The sequence below is a fragment of the Daphnia carinata genome, chromosome 5 (assembly GCF_022539665.2).
Source record: "Daphnia carinata strain CSIRO-1 chromosome 5, CSIRO_AGI_Dcar_HiC_V3, whole genome shotgun sequence".
Classification (NCBI taxonomy): Eukaryota; Metazoa; Arthropoda; class Branchiopoda; order Diplostraca; family Daphniidae; genus Daphnia; species Daphnia carinata.
The window spans coordinates 7,104,757-7,120,587 of NC_081335.1; the positions used below are offsets into that span (position 1 = coordinate 7,104,757).

Consider the following 15,831-nt stretch of genomic DNA (forward strand, 5'->3'; position numbering starts at 1 on the left):
AAGTCGGAAGGATCCGACCTTGAGTAGATCAATGGACGAGTATTCAAGAGCCCAGCTACCTCGTAGAGTAGAATACGCAGAAGATCTTCTGATGGATAACGAAAATCTCCTTTCTCTTGCTGCAGAGCGTTGTAGAGCGCTCTCTTTGTAGACTTGACTACAAATATGACTAACACGACTACAATGACTAACATGACTACAAATATACTACGACGATGAATATGGGCTGGTAGAGCTTGCTGCACGGCTTGGGTCATACGGGCGCCTAACAATGCGGCGTTCAGCTCAAGTTTCGGCACCGATATGGTCTTTTTTGGGGCAAGCTTATTGGTCGCCTTCACCTGCCGAATCACCACTTGGCCACTGGAGAAAACACTCCGGACATAAAGGACGGCCGCATACGCCTCTTCCGACGCGTCGCAGAAAGTATGAAGTTCCGACGACTCAAGGGTTTCACGATTTGGAAATAAGCAACGGGGCATCGCAACTCGGTTTAGACATTGTAACTCTTTGAACCAGAGAAGCCACCAGCTCGCGTCTTCTTCACCTACTACGTCCATTGTTGTCCGCTCTGTCCCAGCATTCTGAGACGGATTTTTGCCTTCACGATAATCGGCGACGCGGTGCCCAAGGGGTCGAAAACTCCGGCTACTCGACTGGCCAGCTCCATCTTGGTGAATTTGACATCGGGCGCTTCGGCAACTTTAAAACCCAAAGTGTCGGAATGAACGTCCCAGAAAACCCCTAGGACCTTTTCCTCACAATTGCTCCCCAACTGATGAATATTTGATGAACTCAGTCCGGTGCTGACGGTCATCTGCTGCAGGAAGTCGGGCGAGTTGGACACCCAACGTTGTAGGTTCAAATCCGCGTCCGCTAGCATTTTTCTCACGGCGGATGCTTCTTGTACAGCTTCTTGAACGGTTGGCGCGGAGCTCAGATAATCATCCACGTACATCCGTTCTCGAACAGCAACGGCCATCTTTTCCTCTACTCCAGCGTCTTCTGCAATCCGCTGGATCGTATGAATGGCTACAAACGGGGAATAACTTGCTCCGAAAGGCAACCTATCCATCTTGTACGTCACCATGTTGCCAGATGATTTCTGTCTCCATAAGAAACAGAAAAATCTCGCATCTTCCGCAGATAGACGAAGGCGACTAAACATCGCCTCAATGTCTGAAGCCCAGGCACACTCTTCCTGCCGGAAACGGGTGATAACGGCCGCCAGCGCTGGTTGCAGTGCTGGTCCTCCTATGATGGCGTCGTTGAGAGCTTTCCCTCTGAAGGGGCGGCAGCATCGAACACAACTCTCAGCTTCGTCCCTTTATAAACGCCGTGGTGGGCGAGAAAATATTTCGCGTCAGCCGGATCCTCCACACGGGATGCGTACCCTTGGTCCAGGGTCTTCTGCATGGCGGCCTCATAGTCCCGTTCGAGTTCCGGCTGATGTTGAAATCTCCTCAGTAGACTCTGGAAACGATTGACGGCCATGGCTCTATTGTTCGGGAGGTCCGGTTCCCCCTCTCTCCAAATGATAGGAACCTCGTAACCGACGGCTAATTTTCGTGTCTTCCCCTTCACGAGCGCCATAGCTCTCTGATTATCGGGAGATAGACAGCCTTGCTTGAATTCCGTTCCGAACGCCTCCGTGTCGCAGAAGCGACGCATCTCAGAAGTCAACCGGTCTAATTGGGTCCGGCCGGCAATAATGAAACTGCGCACTGCCAGGGCATGAGCCTCTCCGTTGGTAACGCCTCGAATAATCCATCCGAGACGAGTCCTGGACGCGATCGGCTCGTAATCTTCACCTTCTCTCGACTCTCGGGCGGCAAGTAGGTGTAGATGGTCCGTCCCGATGAGGATGTCAACCTTGCCTCTTACCTCTCCTACTGGCAGATCTCGTAAATGTGGCCACCGCATTTTCTCTTTGCTCCAGTCGGTTGTCGGAGCTGGACTTGCCACCTTCCTCATGGTAGACCCCTCGAGAGTGATGATCTCGCCGGATTCGGCACGTAACTGGAAGTGTATAAGCTCGGATGGGTAACGTGTCACCACGCCACCAGCACCATCTACGGTAAGGACCTGCGGAGAGCCTCTGATTTTGAGTGATGTGGCAAAGGCGCTGCGCACCAGGGTAGTGTCGCTCCCCTCATCGGTGAAGATGTTGGCCCAGCACCAACCCCCGTCGCTTCCTTGTACCTGCAGTCGCAGCATGCCCAGCGCAACTCGATGTTCTTTCTCCGCTCGGGCCGTAGATGGATGAACGGTCTTAACCGGCAACTTCTCTGAATCGTGTAGTAAAGGGTGGTGGGTGTAGCGACAATCGGTGTGTTTGCATGGACGGCTTGTTGGACATTCACGGACAGAATGCTTGCAGCTAAAACAGTTGAAGCAAAGTCGTCGTCTCATGCAAAACTGAATCTTCTCGCCAATGGGAAGTGCCTTGAAGTCCTCACTATCAGACAGCCGATGCCCCTTCTCGCACTTGAAGCAATAAGGTTTATTAGACTGCATGCCGATACCTCCTTCATGAGTTTTTGATGACGCCTGGTGGATTCTCGTTCGCCGCGGGTTGAATCCTTTGTTCATCGGAGCGGAGAAATTAGCTTGACTGGCAGCGATACTATATGCGTTTTGGTAGGCTGATGCTCTCGAACAGAGCCAGGTTCCAAAATCGTTCAGACTCCGTCGCTCCAGGCGGCCGTGTCGCTCTTCGTTCCAAGCGAGTCTGTCTTGAAGGTTCAATTTCAGGCATATTTTCTCTATCACGTCGGCGGTGGACATCTCCCCAATTCGGCTAAGATCGAACAGATGGGAGCGAACTCTTTCGGCAAATCTTTTGAATGCTCCGGCTTCACCTTTAAGTTCCAGTCGGTCGAGAGCCTGAAGATGGGCCGCTCTCATGACGTCGCGACGCCCATAAGTCTCTTTCAAACGCACCAACGCTTGAATATAGGCCGTCTCGCCACCGCCTAAACCATACACCACGTCAAGACATTCGTTTTCCAGATATAGCTTCAGGAGGGCCAATTTTTCCCCTGGCGACTTTGGAGTGTCGTGTACCAAGGCCCGGAAGAGGTCAATCAATTCGAACCACTCCAAAGATTTCCCTTGATAGGACGCGAGTTCCGCCGAGACAGCAGAACGGGCAGAAAGGTTGTTGGAGACCGGGGGTAGCAGACCGGCGCTGTATTGGTCAATCCAATCGTCAGGTGTTTCTTGTTTGTTGTTGATGCGCCGTTGCTGCGCAAGCCATTCATTCACCAGAGGATCTGCGTTAGCCACTTGCTGGCTGACGGAAGAAAACTGATCCGGATCCGTTGGTCGACCGGTCAACTGCCTTAAGGCCGCCTGGGCCGAATGGCACTCCTCCCGAACATGGTTGGCGCGTTCTCGAGCTTCATCACATCTCCTTTGGGCGATGGTCAGCTCTTCTAGACGGGCCTGCTCTCTACGTTGAATCTCAGACGGTGGGACAGTAGGGGCTACCGGAACGTTGTCGACGAAGTCAATCCCAGACGCAGCTTCACCTTCTCTGCTAGTCAAGTAGGCCTTGGCTGCTTCGGTGATCTCTCCGGCTCGAGTTACGTGCGTGAGGTGGAGGTTATCTTGACGTTCTGCCTCTTCGTCGTCCTCCAGAGCCGACAAATGTTCCGTCTGTAGAAGGGACGCTCTGAGCAGAAGCTCATCACAGTGACGAAGTAGGCCCAGTATTGCTCCTCTTGAGCCTCTACTAGTTATCAGAGTCACTATTCTTCTCCCCGTCGTAGTGATTTGTCGACGGAGTGTCCTCCTCTTTAAGTTTTGCTTCTCTCGCCCGTGCTTCCGTCCGATTAGTTGTAGACGCAGCGTCCTCTTCTTCAAGTCTTGAAGCCTCTTCCAGTGGTTGTTGAACAACTCGGTCGGTCATGGTGTAAGTTCCCGGCTGTCTGACGACGAGATGTAGGCTTGTGTGGTTGTAGAGGATTTAGAAGACTTGGCCAACAAGGATTGCTGGGCATTAACTGATCACAGAGGCCTGGAATGAGTGTGGCCAACAAAGGGTTGTTGACTCCGGTTCGAAGGACCAAATGTTTCTATGGATGTGGAACCAGTAAAATAGATTGCTAGACAGCTCGCCCTCTCTCTCTTGCCATAGAGTTTATTCGAGACTGATGAATGATGAGTGATGAACGGTGAGAGTATATACAGAATATGACGATGTACATGAGACGCGTGTGGTACCTGAGAAGGATCAGCATGGTTAGGAACGATAGGGGAAAAGACAGTAAAGTATAAGTCTACCTGAGAAACCAGAAAGCTTATCGGGTAATTCGTTTAACACACAGACACACATGCACAGAGCATACAATACAGATAGCTGAGCCTGCTAGGCTTCGAGAAAGATGGGAAAAGAGTAAAGGGAGTCGCACTCACGACAGTGAAATTCTCCAGAAAGAGCAGAGTTACCTAAATGGCATCAAAGAACTAACGCAACATGGTCGAATAACAGACGACATTAATAAAGATGAAAGGAGGGGAATAACGACAGGAGGGGTAGGCGTAGGTGCCAGATTAAATTATTGCGATTTCGCGGAAACACCATTTATGCTGGTGTATGGACGGGAAGCAGTGATTCCGACGGACCTGCTAGCGGCGACAGGCCCGAGTCAATCCAAGCTTGTTGATGCAGAGGATCTGGTGAAGGCAATGGCGAGCTTGAGGGAGGACGTGAGGGATAGACTGTCCCTGGTGCAGCAGCGCCAGAAGACGCAGTACGATACCAGAGTCAGTGAGACACCGGTATACGAACCTGGTGACCTGGTATTAGTCTTCCGGCCGCAGAGGAAGAAAGGGCTAGCGGAAAAATTACTGCACCAGTACGTGGGCCCATTCAAGGTGGTCAGGCAGATTACTGATTTAAACTACGAGCTTCGAAAGCCTTGTGGGAAGAGGACCATTGTGGTCCATGTTTCGCAAATGAAGAAGTTTGTTGTGGAGTCGGAGGACGAATTCGATGGCGTGGTGGAAGCTGAGGAAGTGACGCGTACTGACAATCCTGAAGGAACGCCAGAGGACGACACCACGGCAGTGACCGAGGAACCCAGGGCAATGGTGGAACCTGAGGGGGTGGCGCGTGCGGGCACAGATCCTGAGACATCGCTGGAAAGCGATACTGCTGCGGTGGCTAGTCAACCCAAGGCGAAAGGCGCAAGGGGGAAGGGGGAAGGCGAAACGCCGACCGCGGGGAGTAATAGAGGAGGAAGATTGTAGTGGAGGTCTACAAGTGGAAGAGGAGCCAAGGCCTGGGTTGCAAGAGGAGGTGGAACCGCAACCAGGTCGTCCGACCCGACAAAGAAGGGCACCAGGATGGATGAAGAACATGCTGCTTTCATCAGCGATCTGTACCATTGGACAGATGATCCAAGCGCATGAAATGAAAGGAAAGTTCGTGGTGACAGTAGGAGCGGTGTTTCACCCGGAGGGAACCCTGGCGCTAGGCGATTCTGAATGGATCGTCATTTACGATGTACCAACCAAACGGGCGGAGCAGGTGATCAAGCGTGTCATCAACTGGGTGGACGAAATGCTTCGAGCATTTGACAAGGTCGCGACGGCAAATTTCCCAATGGAAGTAAAGCCATTCTTGGAGGGACCTGCGCTCGATTTGGTAGAAATAAGTCCAGAGCGGAGCGTCGGCGGCAGGAGTTCAGGGAGCTGGAGAGAGCCCTGAAAGGTGATGGAACCCGGAGGAAACGCGGGATGTTCGACGCTGGAGGCAAATTACTTAGCTGGTTATTTGGGACCGCTACCACCCAAGAGCTAGAGTCGGTGCATTCAAGGCTCGAATCTTTCGACAAGAAGGGCCTGGAAGTAGTGCACCTTCTTCAGGAGCAAGCGACACTCCTGAATGTCACGCTGGGACACCTGGTGGAACATGAAGCAGAAATTAACAGCTTGATGGCGGCGTCGGGACAGATGCGCCGCGAACAAGCTCAACTGAGAAAGGCCTTCAACGAGAGCTGGATACACCCGGCGAGGGAATTGCTTTATCTCCAAAAAGTCGCGAGGTCGATTGAGAAAGCTAACCGCGCACCGGACTGGACGGCGGAAGTCCTGCACGGCTGGCAGACGGGGCTGGCGGAGGCAGCAGTAGGGAAGCTGTCACCCCTGATGTGCCCCCCCCCCGAATGTACTGAATCAAGCGTTGGAGTCGGTTCGACAGGCGTTGCCACAAGGATGGGGGCTGACACCGGCCCTTCAAGGGGGTAATGGCTGGAGGGCTTACCAAGAAGCTAGGGTGGAGACGGCACTGGCAAACGGCAACATCCGGTTGTTTATTCATTTACCGGTATTCGAATTTAATTACGCTTTGCAGATTTACAGTGTTTTCCCGATGCCAGTGGCCACCAGTAAAGGGAAATCGATGTCCCACTCCTACGCTGGATTGGCTCCGTATCTGGGGGTGTCGCCGGATCGTCAACTGTTTGTGGAGTTCAACGCTGATGAAGCGCGGAAATGTGCGCCGTTCATGGGCAGTGTGTGCCCTTTCTTAAAGCCCATTGACCGGAAAGGAAGAATGAAGAGCTGTACGGCGGCCGTGTTTCTTCAGGAGCAGGGAGCCATTCAAAAGAATTGTCGTTTGGACAGTAAAAAGTGGGCCGGCATAGATCTGTTTTATGTCGGAGGACGAAAGTGGGGCTACGCGGGGAAGGACGATGTGACTATAGTGCTCCAGTGCCCTGTTAAAAGGATCGGCGGAATAGGTTTGCCGCAAGTTCTGCCAGCAGCAGGTGTGATAAAAATCCCAAGACTTTGTTCGGCAACCTCAGATGACTGGGTTCTGCAAGCGAGCTTCCGACAGATGCTGCCAATGAATGTCACAAGTGTCATTGACGAAGAAGCGGTCGGGATGCTGAGCAGCTTGCTGGTGCCGGTGATGGAGCAACCGCAACCAGCCGAAAAGAGCCCAATAATGGAGGATTAGCGCTTCGCCCACCAACGCGTATAGACATAGCAGGGGCGACTTCGCATCTGAAAGCGGTCGAAGGCCTTCGCCGACAACGGGAAGAAGAGGAGAACGTTAAGCGGCAACCATTTGAAAGGGTTATTGGATTTCTGTTTCCAGTACCTCTTATTGTGTATCTGATGTTTGAATATCGGAGGTTGAGGAACCATGTCGATATCCTGTTATTGGCTCGCGTCACTGAAGTGCGAGAGCCCAAAAACGGGGACAAATCCGATTCTAGCACGGTGGCGGGAACCTCGTCACCGAACAGGCAATAGCCCTATTAAATGTAGGCGCTTTGGCCAGCTGAATGTTGGCCAAACCAGCAGAAGTTAAATGTGTAGTTTTGTACCCTTTCCTTTATGGGGTTGTCAACATTTCAGGCGCCCCGTGCTTTTAGGTAGGAGGGGGGATGTAGCGCCAATGGACTTTGTCGCCTATCGCGCGATGATAGGCGATCCGCAAGTCAACCATTGGCTAGCATTTGTCGCTCTGACCGGATGTCGGGAGCTTTAAAGCCCCGACATCCGAAAGACTCTGACAAGTCAGTTCAGATCTGTTTTTAGCAGTTCAGTTCAAGTAGTTCGGTTAGCCGTCGAGTAGTCGAGTTAGTGGAGTTGTTGTGTAGCAGTCTATCTGTAACCTGTCGTCTTGTGTGTTTTGGTGTACTGCATCTTGTCTACGTGTTAATACAATACCTTAACCCAGTGAAGCTGTTACAATACAAAGAATTTTAATCTTTCATTTTTAAGCTATTTTATAACTTTCTGTAGTAACTAAATGTTATTTAATGAATGTCGGTAGTTTTCTGAATTAGGTTCAGAACACCGTTAGTAATCCAAAGAACGGTTAATAATATGGAGATAAATTGTCCAGCTTTACATCACAATTGTTGTTAATGTCGGTAATTTAATTTTTAAAATTTAATTTCTTTAAACAACATCGTAAATAAAAATACAAATATTTTGGCAGACGATAAGTGTCAGCCGCCCAGCAGACGATAAGTGTCAGCCACCCGCCAGACGATATGTGTTGATGTGTATTATTTACTTTTAAGTAACTGGAATAGGAAAACAAAGTATGTAAATTTTTTCAAAACAATTGGAGGAACTTTAACAGTAAAGTCTTGTTTATTGGGGCATCCGTGACATCAGACAACTTCTGAATTGGTATTCGGCATAGTGACTAGAATAGAAGCAATGCAACAATTGAGACGAAGAACTGACATGTCTACGTAAACGTTACACAATCAACGTAATAGTGTAAATGACAAGTTAACATGACTTTTACTTACATGCAGTTAAAACACATAAAAATTAGCAGCATCATCAGTTACGTAAGCTTCATGTGCCCAATTTTCACAGCGAGTACATTTAACCCACTCCTCACGATTCTTGTCAGCGGAAAAAGGATTCTGGCAAATTAAACACAACACATCATCAATATTTTCTTTATCCATTCTGGGTCGCTTAAATTTCCCGTCCCTGGCATTGTTTTTAGACCTTCCCTTTTCTCGTGCTGTATCAACTGAGATGTTGTCATTAAATGCAAGTTTTTTTCTAGACATTTGTTTCTTCTTTTTTATTTCAGCTGCATTTAACGCTTTCCTTTCTGGTGTTTCTGTCAGAATGGATGTTCCTCTCTTTTATCCTCGATTACCAGGTTTTCTTGGTAGAGCTGGCAGGGGCAAAACTATAGCTGGATTAAATCTGAGGGTGGTATTTACGTCATCTATTGAAAAACATGTTGTCGGGGGCCTTTCTAACGGGACGTCACTATTGGCGTTAGGATTTACAACATGGGCTTCTTCGTAGGAAATTTCATTTACTAAAAAAAATATATAGAGCATTATTGGGTAGAACGTTAGTCTAAGACATAATTTAAGGATTACCATCTGTGGATACAGTAGGTTGTGTTCATTCTAAACATCGGTCGCTGACATTATAAGGTGAGAAATCATCCTCAGTGAAAATGTCACGATCAAACGGACAAATTCCGCAAACCTTGAATCCGTTAACTACATTTTCTTGTCTAGTTGCTTTTGGTAATGCAATACCAACTATACTGGCAATATGCTCTATTTTCATTGTCCGGTCTGGATTATTCACCATCCATGCGGAACAAGCAGAGCTAAAGTATTTTTTTAACGGTCCAAACACGGAACGGTCTAAGGGCTGGAGTTTGTGAGTGCAGTGAGGAGGCAGCGTGATTAGTACCACACCATTTTCCCTACAAAAATCAATCACCTCCACCCGCAAGTGTGAGTGGTGGTTATCAAGTATTAGTAAAATCTTGCGTTGCAGAATAGGTTTGGAGCACGCCACAAAATGTTTGATATAAAATAAGAAATCAGGCTGGAACATCCAACCACTTCCATTGCATCTGCCAATGCACCCCGTAGGTCCTCCATGAAGGTAAGTCGGATGGTCCCTCTTTCGTGGATACAAAAATATGGGCGGAACAACACTTCCGGTTGCACTAACCGTTAGCCCTAGTGTGACAAGTGTGTCCCGTTCACTTGACGTCATTGAGTCCACTGTCTTGCAACCTTTGGTAGCAATCACTTTACTAGGTTTGTGGCAAGTTGTGAGTCCTATGGAATTGTTAAATGATGGTTCAAATAATAATACTTAGATTATACTAAAATATACCCGTTTCATCAAGTTATATATGTCTGTTGGGGTAAACTTGTACTTCTGTAGAACACTGTAGAGATTGTCAAAAAACATTGAAACCGTCTGTTTGTTAAATGCAGTTGCTCGTGCATAACTGGTGGCCTGAGCAGTTCTTACTGCAAGACGAGGATGTCTCTTCAAAAAACTCCTAATCCAATCCTTACCGGCAAGCCCATCTATGCAATGTTTGGTGAGGTTATAACAATTATTACATTAATAATTGAATATGAATTACCTCGTTCCCAAGTAGCAGGGCATCTCAGTATGAATTTTGCAGCAACCTGGTATGCTAGTTTCCGTAGATCAATGGCTCTTAACCCATGGTACCTTTTTTGAGCGTCTACAACATACTTTTCAAGTGATTTTTCTTGTTCAGCAGTGAAAACTTTACTAGCTGGATGGTAGCCTATTCTAGGTGGTTCGCTATTTCTTTTTCTCACAACGAATCTATATAACGTCGGTACAGATAGACCAAAAGTTGTTGCAGCTCCCCTATATGTCAAGTTATGATCAATTATCGAATTTACGGCTTCTTCCATGACAGAGATAGGTGTTCGTCCCCTATCTGACACTCTATTTTTGGACATTGTTTTTCGTCACAACACAAAATACACAACAACATTCAAAAACAAATTTTAAAAAGAGCTCTGTTAATACGCTGCGTAGGGCTATAACGCTGTTGCCAGACTACAGTACGGGAGACGCGCATACGGAAGGATCGCAATTGGAACAAGGTGTTTCAATTGCTCCTAGCATGGGTCTTCACGGAGTTTTAATGTTTATAGGGGATACTATAACTAACTACACGTTTTTAATTAGAAAGCTCGGCTCACTCGTATCCTTTTGGTGCATGCGTTACGAAGCTAAGCACAGCTATTTCAAGCAAATGTCTCGCGCAATGGGAAATTCTTTTAAGTTTTGTTGCAACTGTTGCCCCCTGTGGTCTGCGTTTCAAGTGCCGCCATCTTTTGTTAAACTTTGTAACCATGTTTATCTTTCATTATTGATACCTTTCCACCCTTAGAGGTCAGGTCGAACCTTAGTCGACTTCTGGCCTCTCTTTTATTCAGACTGGGAGTCGGGATTTGGCCCGATGTCCGATAGGATGCTAAGAGGGGGCTCTGCTGTTGCTAACCGCCCTCGCGTAAGTCCTTAAGAAGGAGCTCTGCATGACTGCTGGCTTCCCTTCGCGAGTGTTGTAAATAGTGTATGTGTGTGTAAATAGTATTATGATATGTGTATGTGTTTTGTTTGTAAGTCTTTGTTGTATTTTGGTAGCCGGAGAAATAGGACCTGGAGAAATAGGACCCGGAGATTTAGGACCTACAAATAGGACCTGGAGAAATAGGACCCAATCTTCAAACATTTTTTGAAGGGTCCTATTTCTCCCTATTGAGGGTCCTATTTCTCCAGCCTTGAGGTCCTATTTCTCCATCTTAAAAAAATTAAATGTGTAATGGGCTTATTTTTCCGATATGTTGAAAAAGAAACCGAACGGCTTATATTGGTTTCTGCACTTCAAACACCGTTATCAATATGACGCCTTTTCACTGCATTATAACTTTTTTAAAAAAATTTACATTCATAATATTTTTGCAGGATTATATGCTTTTTCTATTGCTTTTTAGAGCTCATTTAATAGAAAAGTAATTTTGTTTATACAGTATTTGGATTTTCGCATTTCACTGGTGTTTTCAGGCCTACCATCACCCGCCCTTTACTAGTGTCGCTATTCACTTTTTTTTTCTTCGTGCCTCAATGAGGATTCTTGGGAGGGCACATAAGTACCTCTTAATACACAGATAACTAAGAAAATTATTATATAAAAATAATGTAAGAAACGTTAATTTCATAATAAAACACTGTTTGCCCTTGCGCAAAATATTGTTTTTTACGATATATATGGCAACGGTTACTACAAGCAGACGACTGTTTCAAGCTCGAAGTGTCAACATCCTACAATTCTATGAATCGTTGAAGTTGCTTATTGTAAGCGGTGTTTGTTTGACAGGTAAGTGGCTAGTTTCAGTAAAATTAAAAATTTTCTATTACCTAGGTTTGGCAGTTTTGGTACATTTCAAATTCATGTTGGCATTAGCACCACAGAAGAAAAAAATTTACTTGGAAGGAAAGGTATTTAAAGTGTAGACATAATTTTATTAGTTGCAGTTGGAAATTTGACACACATTACTAATCCGAAATGTTTCTTAGGTGGTTACTTTCAAGGAGAATCATGAAACTAGAGCATGATTTACCATGAACCATTTGGGAACCAACTTGTTAGCTGCCTTATAGCTATCATCCTTCTGGTAATCTAGATTTTCACAGATTTTTTGTTCGTGAAATTTATGTAATCATTTTTCTTATCGTTCAGATGAAATAACAGCATTACAGCTGTTAGTTACGTCAAGACATTAATCTCAAGATGCAAGTACTGAGCTTTAACGGATTTCAATTTACAGAAGCAAGACATCCAATTCTGTTGTTGAGGAGAAAACCAACTACACACCCAGCTATGAATGGACACATATGTGTAATTGAATCTAAATTAATTTTATTTTTATGGTTTAAAGGCTTTTCGTTCTAATCTTCCTGCTAGATAGTATCTGAGAGCCATTCTTTAATTATCATTTCACTTAGATGCATTTTCAACTAGTAACTACATTAATTTATTATCGTCTTAGGTAGCAAACCGAAATCGGTACCATCGCTGAGCAGTGCCCAAGAAAATGTCCAGGAGCACGTAACACTATTCCTTATTATTGATTTCCATGATATCAATATTGGATATGGATCACGGGATCTCATGTTGAAGGCGAGGGGGAGGAGAACACCCAATCCGTTAGAAAGCTGAAAAAAGAAATGACCGTCGAAGAAAGGCACTTAATCCGTGCCCAAAAGTATAGGATACATAAACATTTTTACGTTTTGCGTTTAATTATTTAGAGTTACTTGTGTGTGAAAAGGCTACAACTCATCGAATCGGACTTTTATAAGCATGCCAGCATTAATGAAACGGCGCGGACGCTAGATCTTGATCTCGATGTCGTTGTCGTTGATCAAATTTTCAACTTTTGGGTTCTTAAACGAAAGGTGTGTGCTCCCAAATTCATGTGACTCTACTACAAGCAATCAATTTTCTTTTTTAAAATTTCCAGTCCAACCGAGACAGACCATTGCTACCGCCCAAAACCACTGAAACGGAAAGATTAAGTCAGCAACAACAGCAAGATATGGAACGTATGAAATTGTTTGTACAGCTACGACAAGACCTAGAGAGGGTATGAACATACTTCTCATTAACTTTATTATTTTATCTCGTTAAATGCAGAGTTGTCAGTAAAAACTGTTCTTCGCTGTAGGTTCGAAATGTGTGTTACATGGTCAGCCGAAGAGAGAAATTATCACGATCGTATTTTCGATTGCGAGAACAAACCTTCCACAAGCAACAGCGATTTTGTCTCTGTCTGATCTACAAAAAACTATCACCCCAGCAGAACTGACGCCAATCATGGCTCCAATGTCTATGACCTTGTATATTTACGTGGGGAAACGATCCAAAAAGAAGGCTTTGAACAAGTCATTCAACTCATAGCAGGCGTACAGTCGAACATCCCCGCAATGAAAAAGGTTTGGCTTTTCCGTAATTATCGATGACAAGGAAACAGTTCTCAATCTGTGTGCGTTGAATTTATTTGGTTGCAGGATAAAAATGGAATCGTTGGTCGTCCCAATCATTTAAGAAGACAACCCATACAAACGCACGTACATGAATGGGGGCGAAAGTCGTTGATTCCGCTCGCTATCTTCCATCAGTGCCGAATCGGCTACCTCTGATACTGAAACAAACAGTAGATGGAAGAGACCGGTATTTCAAATCATCTTCCTGTTCGAGTTTCTACGCCGATCACAATTTCCCATTTTTTATTCTTTCCGTCCAGGTGAGAACACCTTCGCAAACATCAATTACCTCGGTCGACAGCGATTTCGATGTAGCCATTACACAGCTTGGTTCCAAAAAAGCCAGTTCGAAAACTAGTGATAGAGCTGGCAAGTTCATTTACACCGACAGTGAAGAAGAAGCGGGACCTTTTAGGCTTTTGATGTTACCTGCTAAATTTTTGTTTAATTGTTTGTATTTTGTAAAAATAAATGTAAATCAATTACCAAAAATTTATGGTTTTATTTTAATTTAAACAAATTTTCTTGCGTCCTTTGGCTGCCGCGATCCGGACATTCCGCGGATGTTCCAATACGTACGTTCACTGAACGTACGGATTTGCCATCCTGCAGACGTCCAACTAAGGACGTCCGTAGTACTCCCAAATAAGGACGTTACCAGGACTTCCAATTAATTACGTCCGTAGGACGTCCTCCAGTGGACGTCCCTAAAACCGGACATTAGGACATCCTGGTGACGTACATCTGCCGTCAGAATAGGACGTCCCGATCGGCCAGCCAGGACGTAGATGGGATGTCCCTGGGACGGACAAAGGCTAGTAGGGTATGTATGTGCTATAATCTTTTTGTTTAAGGAAGGCAAGCCAGCATATGCCATCCAATTTCAGGGGAAAAGCAGGACTCTGATAAAATGAAAACTCAACTTAAACGGAAGTTAGATAAGTGGGAGAAGAAGAAACTAAACAAACAAAGGAAAAATAACAGATGCCAAGGTAAACTTTGATTTCGACAAAAAAAAATAGACCTTCAACTAATTTTACTTTTCTGTATTTTAACAGATAAAAGAATACTAAGCGCAATAGGTTAAAAAAAATGTGGAATTGATTGCGAGCTTGATAAACCAATTAGGAAAGAGAATAAAATCAACATCACAAACGAGAAAGAAGTTGGTTGAACGCATCGAAGAACAAGAAAAGAGAAAGGAACAACAACAGAAAAGGGATAAATCAACATTAAGAAAACGAAAAATGAAAGGAAAGCATAAACTGAATAAACTAGCGAAAAAAAAAAAACTTATCGTATGAATTGCCGATATTGACATGGATGAGCTGCCTCGTGTTCCATTATTTACAAGCCGTGCCATGATAGTTTTGTATAACAATACACTGGCATGCCTTCCATGATCCGAGCGGAACTCATTATTTTCGTTCTTGCCACGTAGGTCTCTATTTATGGTTTTGCGGCATATATTTTTTTTATTAAAAAATGTGCTTGTCTTAAATAATATATATATAATTTTTTTATTATTTATCAGTGTATTAAGGAGTACTTAGGGGAAAGCATACCCCTCGTCTCCGGGAATTCGCATGGAATAAGGATATCAGCCAGGGGGGAGGGCGATACTAGGACTGGAAACGCCACTAACGAAAGGTCAAGGGCAAAAAATCAAACACTGTGTAAAAATAAACATAACTTTTATACATGAGCTGTGTAAAGCAATAGATAATGCGTGTAATCGTGCAAAAAAAATACAAATATGAATTCAAACAAAAAAGTTATGATGGACTGATTACACGAGCAATTGATAACGTGGTTTGGAGTGCGGAAAACTACATAAGCCGTCCGGTTCTTCCTTTATAACAGCGGGCTTTAGGGCTATTTCCCAAGGAGAAATAGGACCATTACTATGGAGAAATAGGACCCTTATGAGGGAGAAATAGGACCCTTCAAAATATGATTGATGATTGGGTCCTAATTCTCCGGGTCCTATTTCTCCAGGTCCTATTTTGGGGTCCTAAATCTCCGGGTCCTATTTCTCCAGGTCCTATTTCTCCGGCAATCTTGTATTTTCCCTGTGCAATTGTATGAGTAAATGAAGAAACTGTAACAGTTTGCCCTTACATTGGCCATTTGTCATCAAATATCACAATCAAAAATCCTTTATTATTTCTTAGCGTTAAAGTAGCAATCCCTCCCAAAAAAATTTTTGCTTGTCTGGTTTCTAGAAAGCATTCTGGGCTATTTGCCGAAAATTTTTCCATTCCATGTAATAATATTCGCGAAACTTCTATTCGTAGTTTACCATGAATTACTATTTGTCCCACAAAGTATAAAAAAAGATACATGGATGAGATTTCGCAAGTTAAATCTGGATCTATAATTAAGTGTTCTTTCAAAACCCCAGCACAAATGCCTCTCCGTGTTGCAACAAACGGTATGTATCAGCTGAAATTGATAATTTAGTAAGTACAGTAAACAAAATGC

The 15,831-nt window shown here is 44.9% G+C and overlaps 1 protein-coding gene and 2 long non-coding RNA genes across 5 annotated transcripts; 2 read left to right on the plus strand and 1 right to left on the minus strand.

Annotated features, from left to right (window-relative positions):
- Positions 1-550: 550 nt before the first annotated feature.
- On the minus strand, positions 551-3,913 carry LOC130703066 (uncharacterized). The gene is made up of 3 exons (XM_057524686.1): positions 3,821-3,913; positions 1,394-3,660; positions 551-1,325 (listed from the first exon to the last, which is right to left on the minus strand). The coding sequence occupies exons 1-3, from the start codon at positions 3,911-3,913 to the stop codon at positions 551-553; spliced, it is 3,135 nt and encodes a 1,044-aa protein (XP_057380669.1).
- A 7,697-nt stretch (positions 3,914-11,610) lies between these two features.
- On the plus strand, positions 11,611-13,408 carry LOC130703018 (uncharacterized). Of its 3 annotated transcripts, none has more exons than XR_009004515.1 (8): positions 11,611-11,799; positions 11,878-11,975; positions 12,041-12,199; positions 12,351-12,566; positions 12,633-12,759; positions 12,825-12,947; positions 13,029-13,296; positions 13,372-13,408. It is a non-coding gene; the product is annotated as an uncharacterized LOC130703018 (long non-coding RNA). The 3 variants fall into 3 exon arrangements; XR_009420991.1 differs by lacking the exon at positions 13,372-13,408 and having other exon boundaries at positions 11,622-11,655; positions 11,723-11,799; positions 13,029-13,297; XR_009004516.1 differs by lacking the exon at positions 13,372-13,408 and having other exon boundaries at positions 11,612-11,799; positions 13,029-13,297.
- Positions 13,409-13,410: 2 nt separating this feature from the next.
- LOC130703019 (uncharacterized) lies at positions 13,411-13,839 on the plus strand. The gene is made up of 2 exons (XR_009004518.1): positions 13,411-13,534; positions 13,608-13,839. It is a non-coding gene; the product is annotated as an uncharacterized LOC130703019 (long non-coding RNA).
- Positions 13,840-15,831: the final 1,992 nt, after the last annotated feature.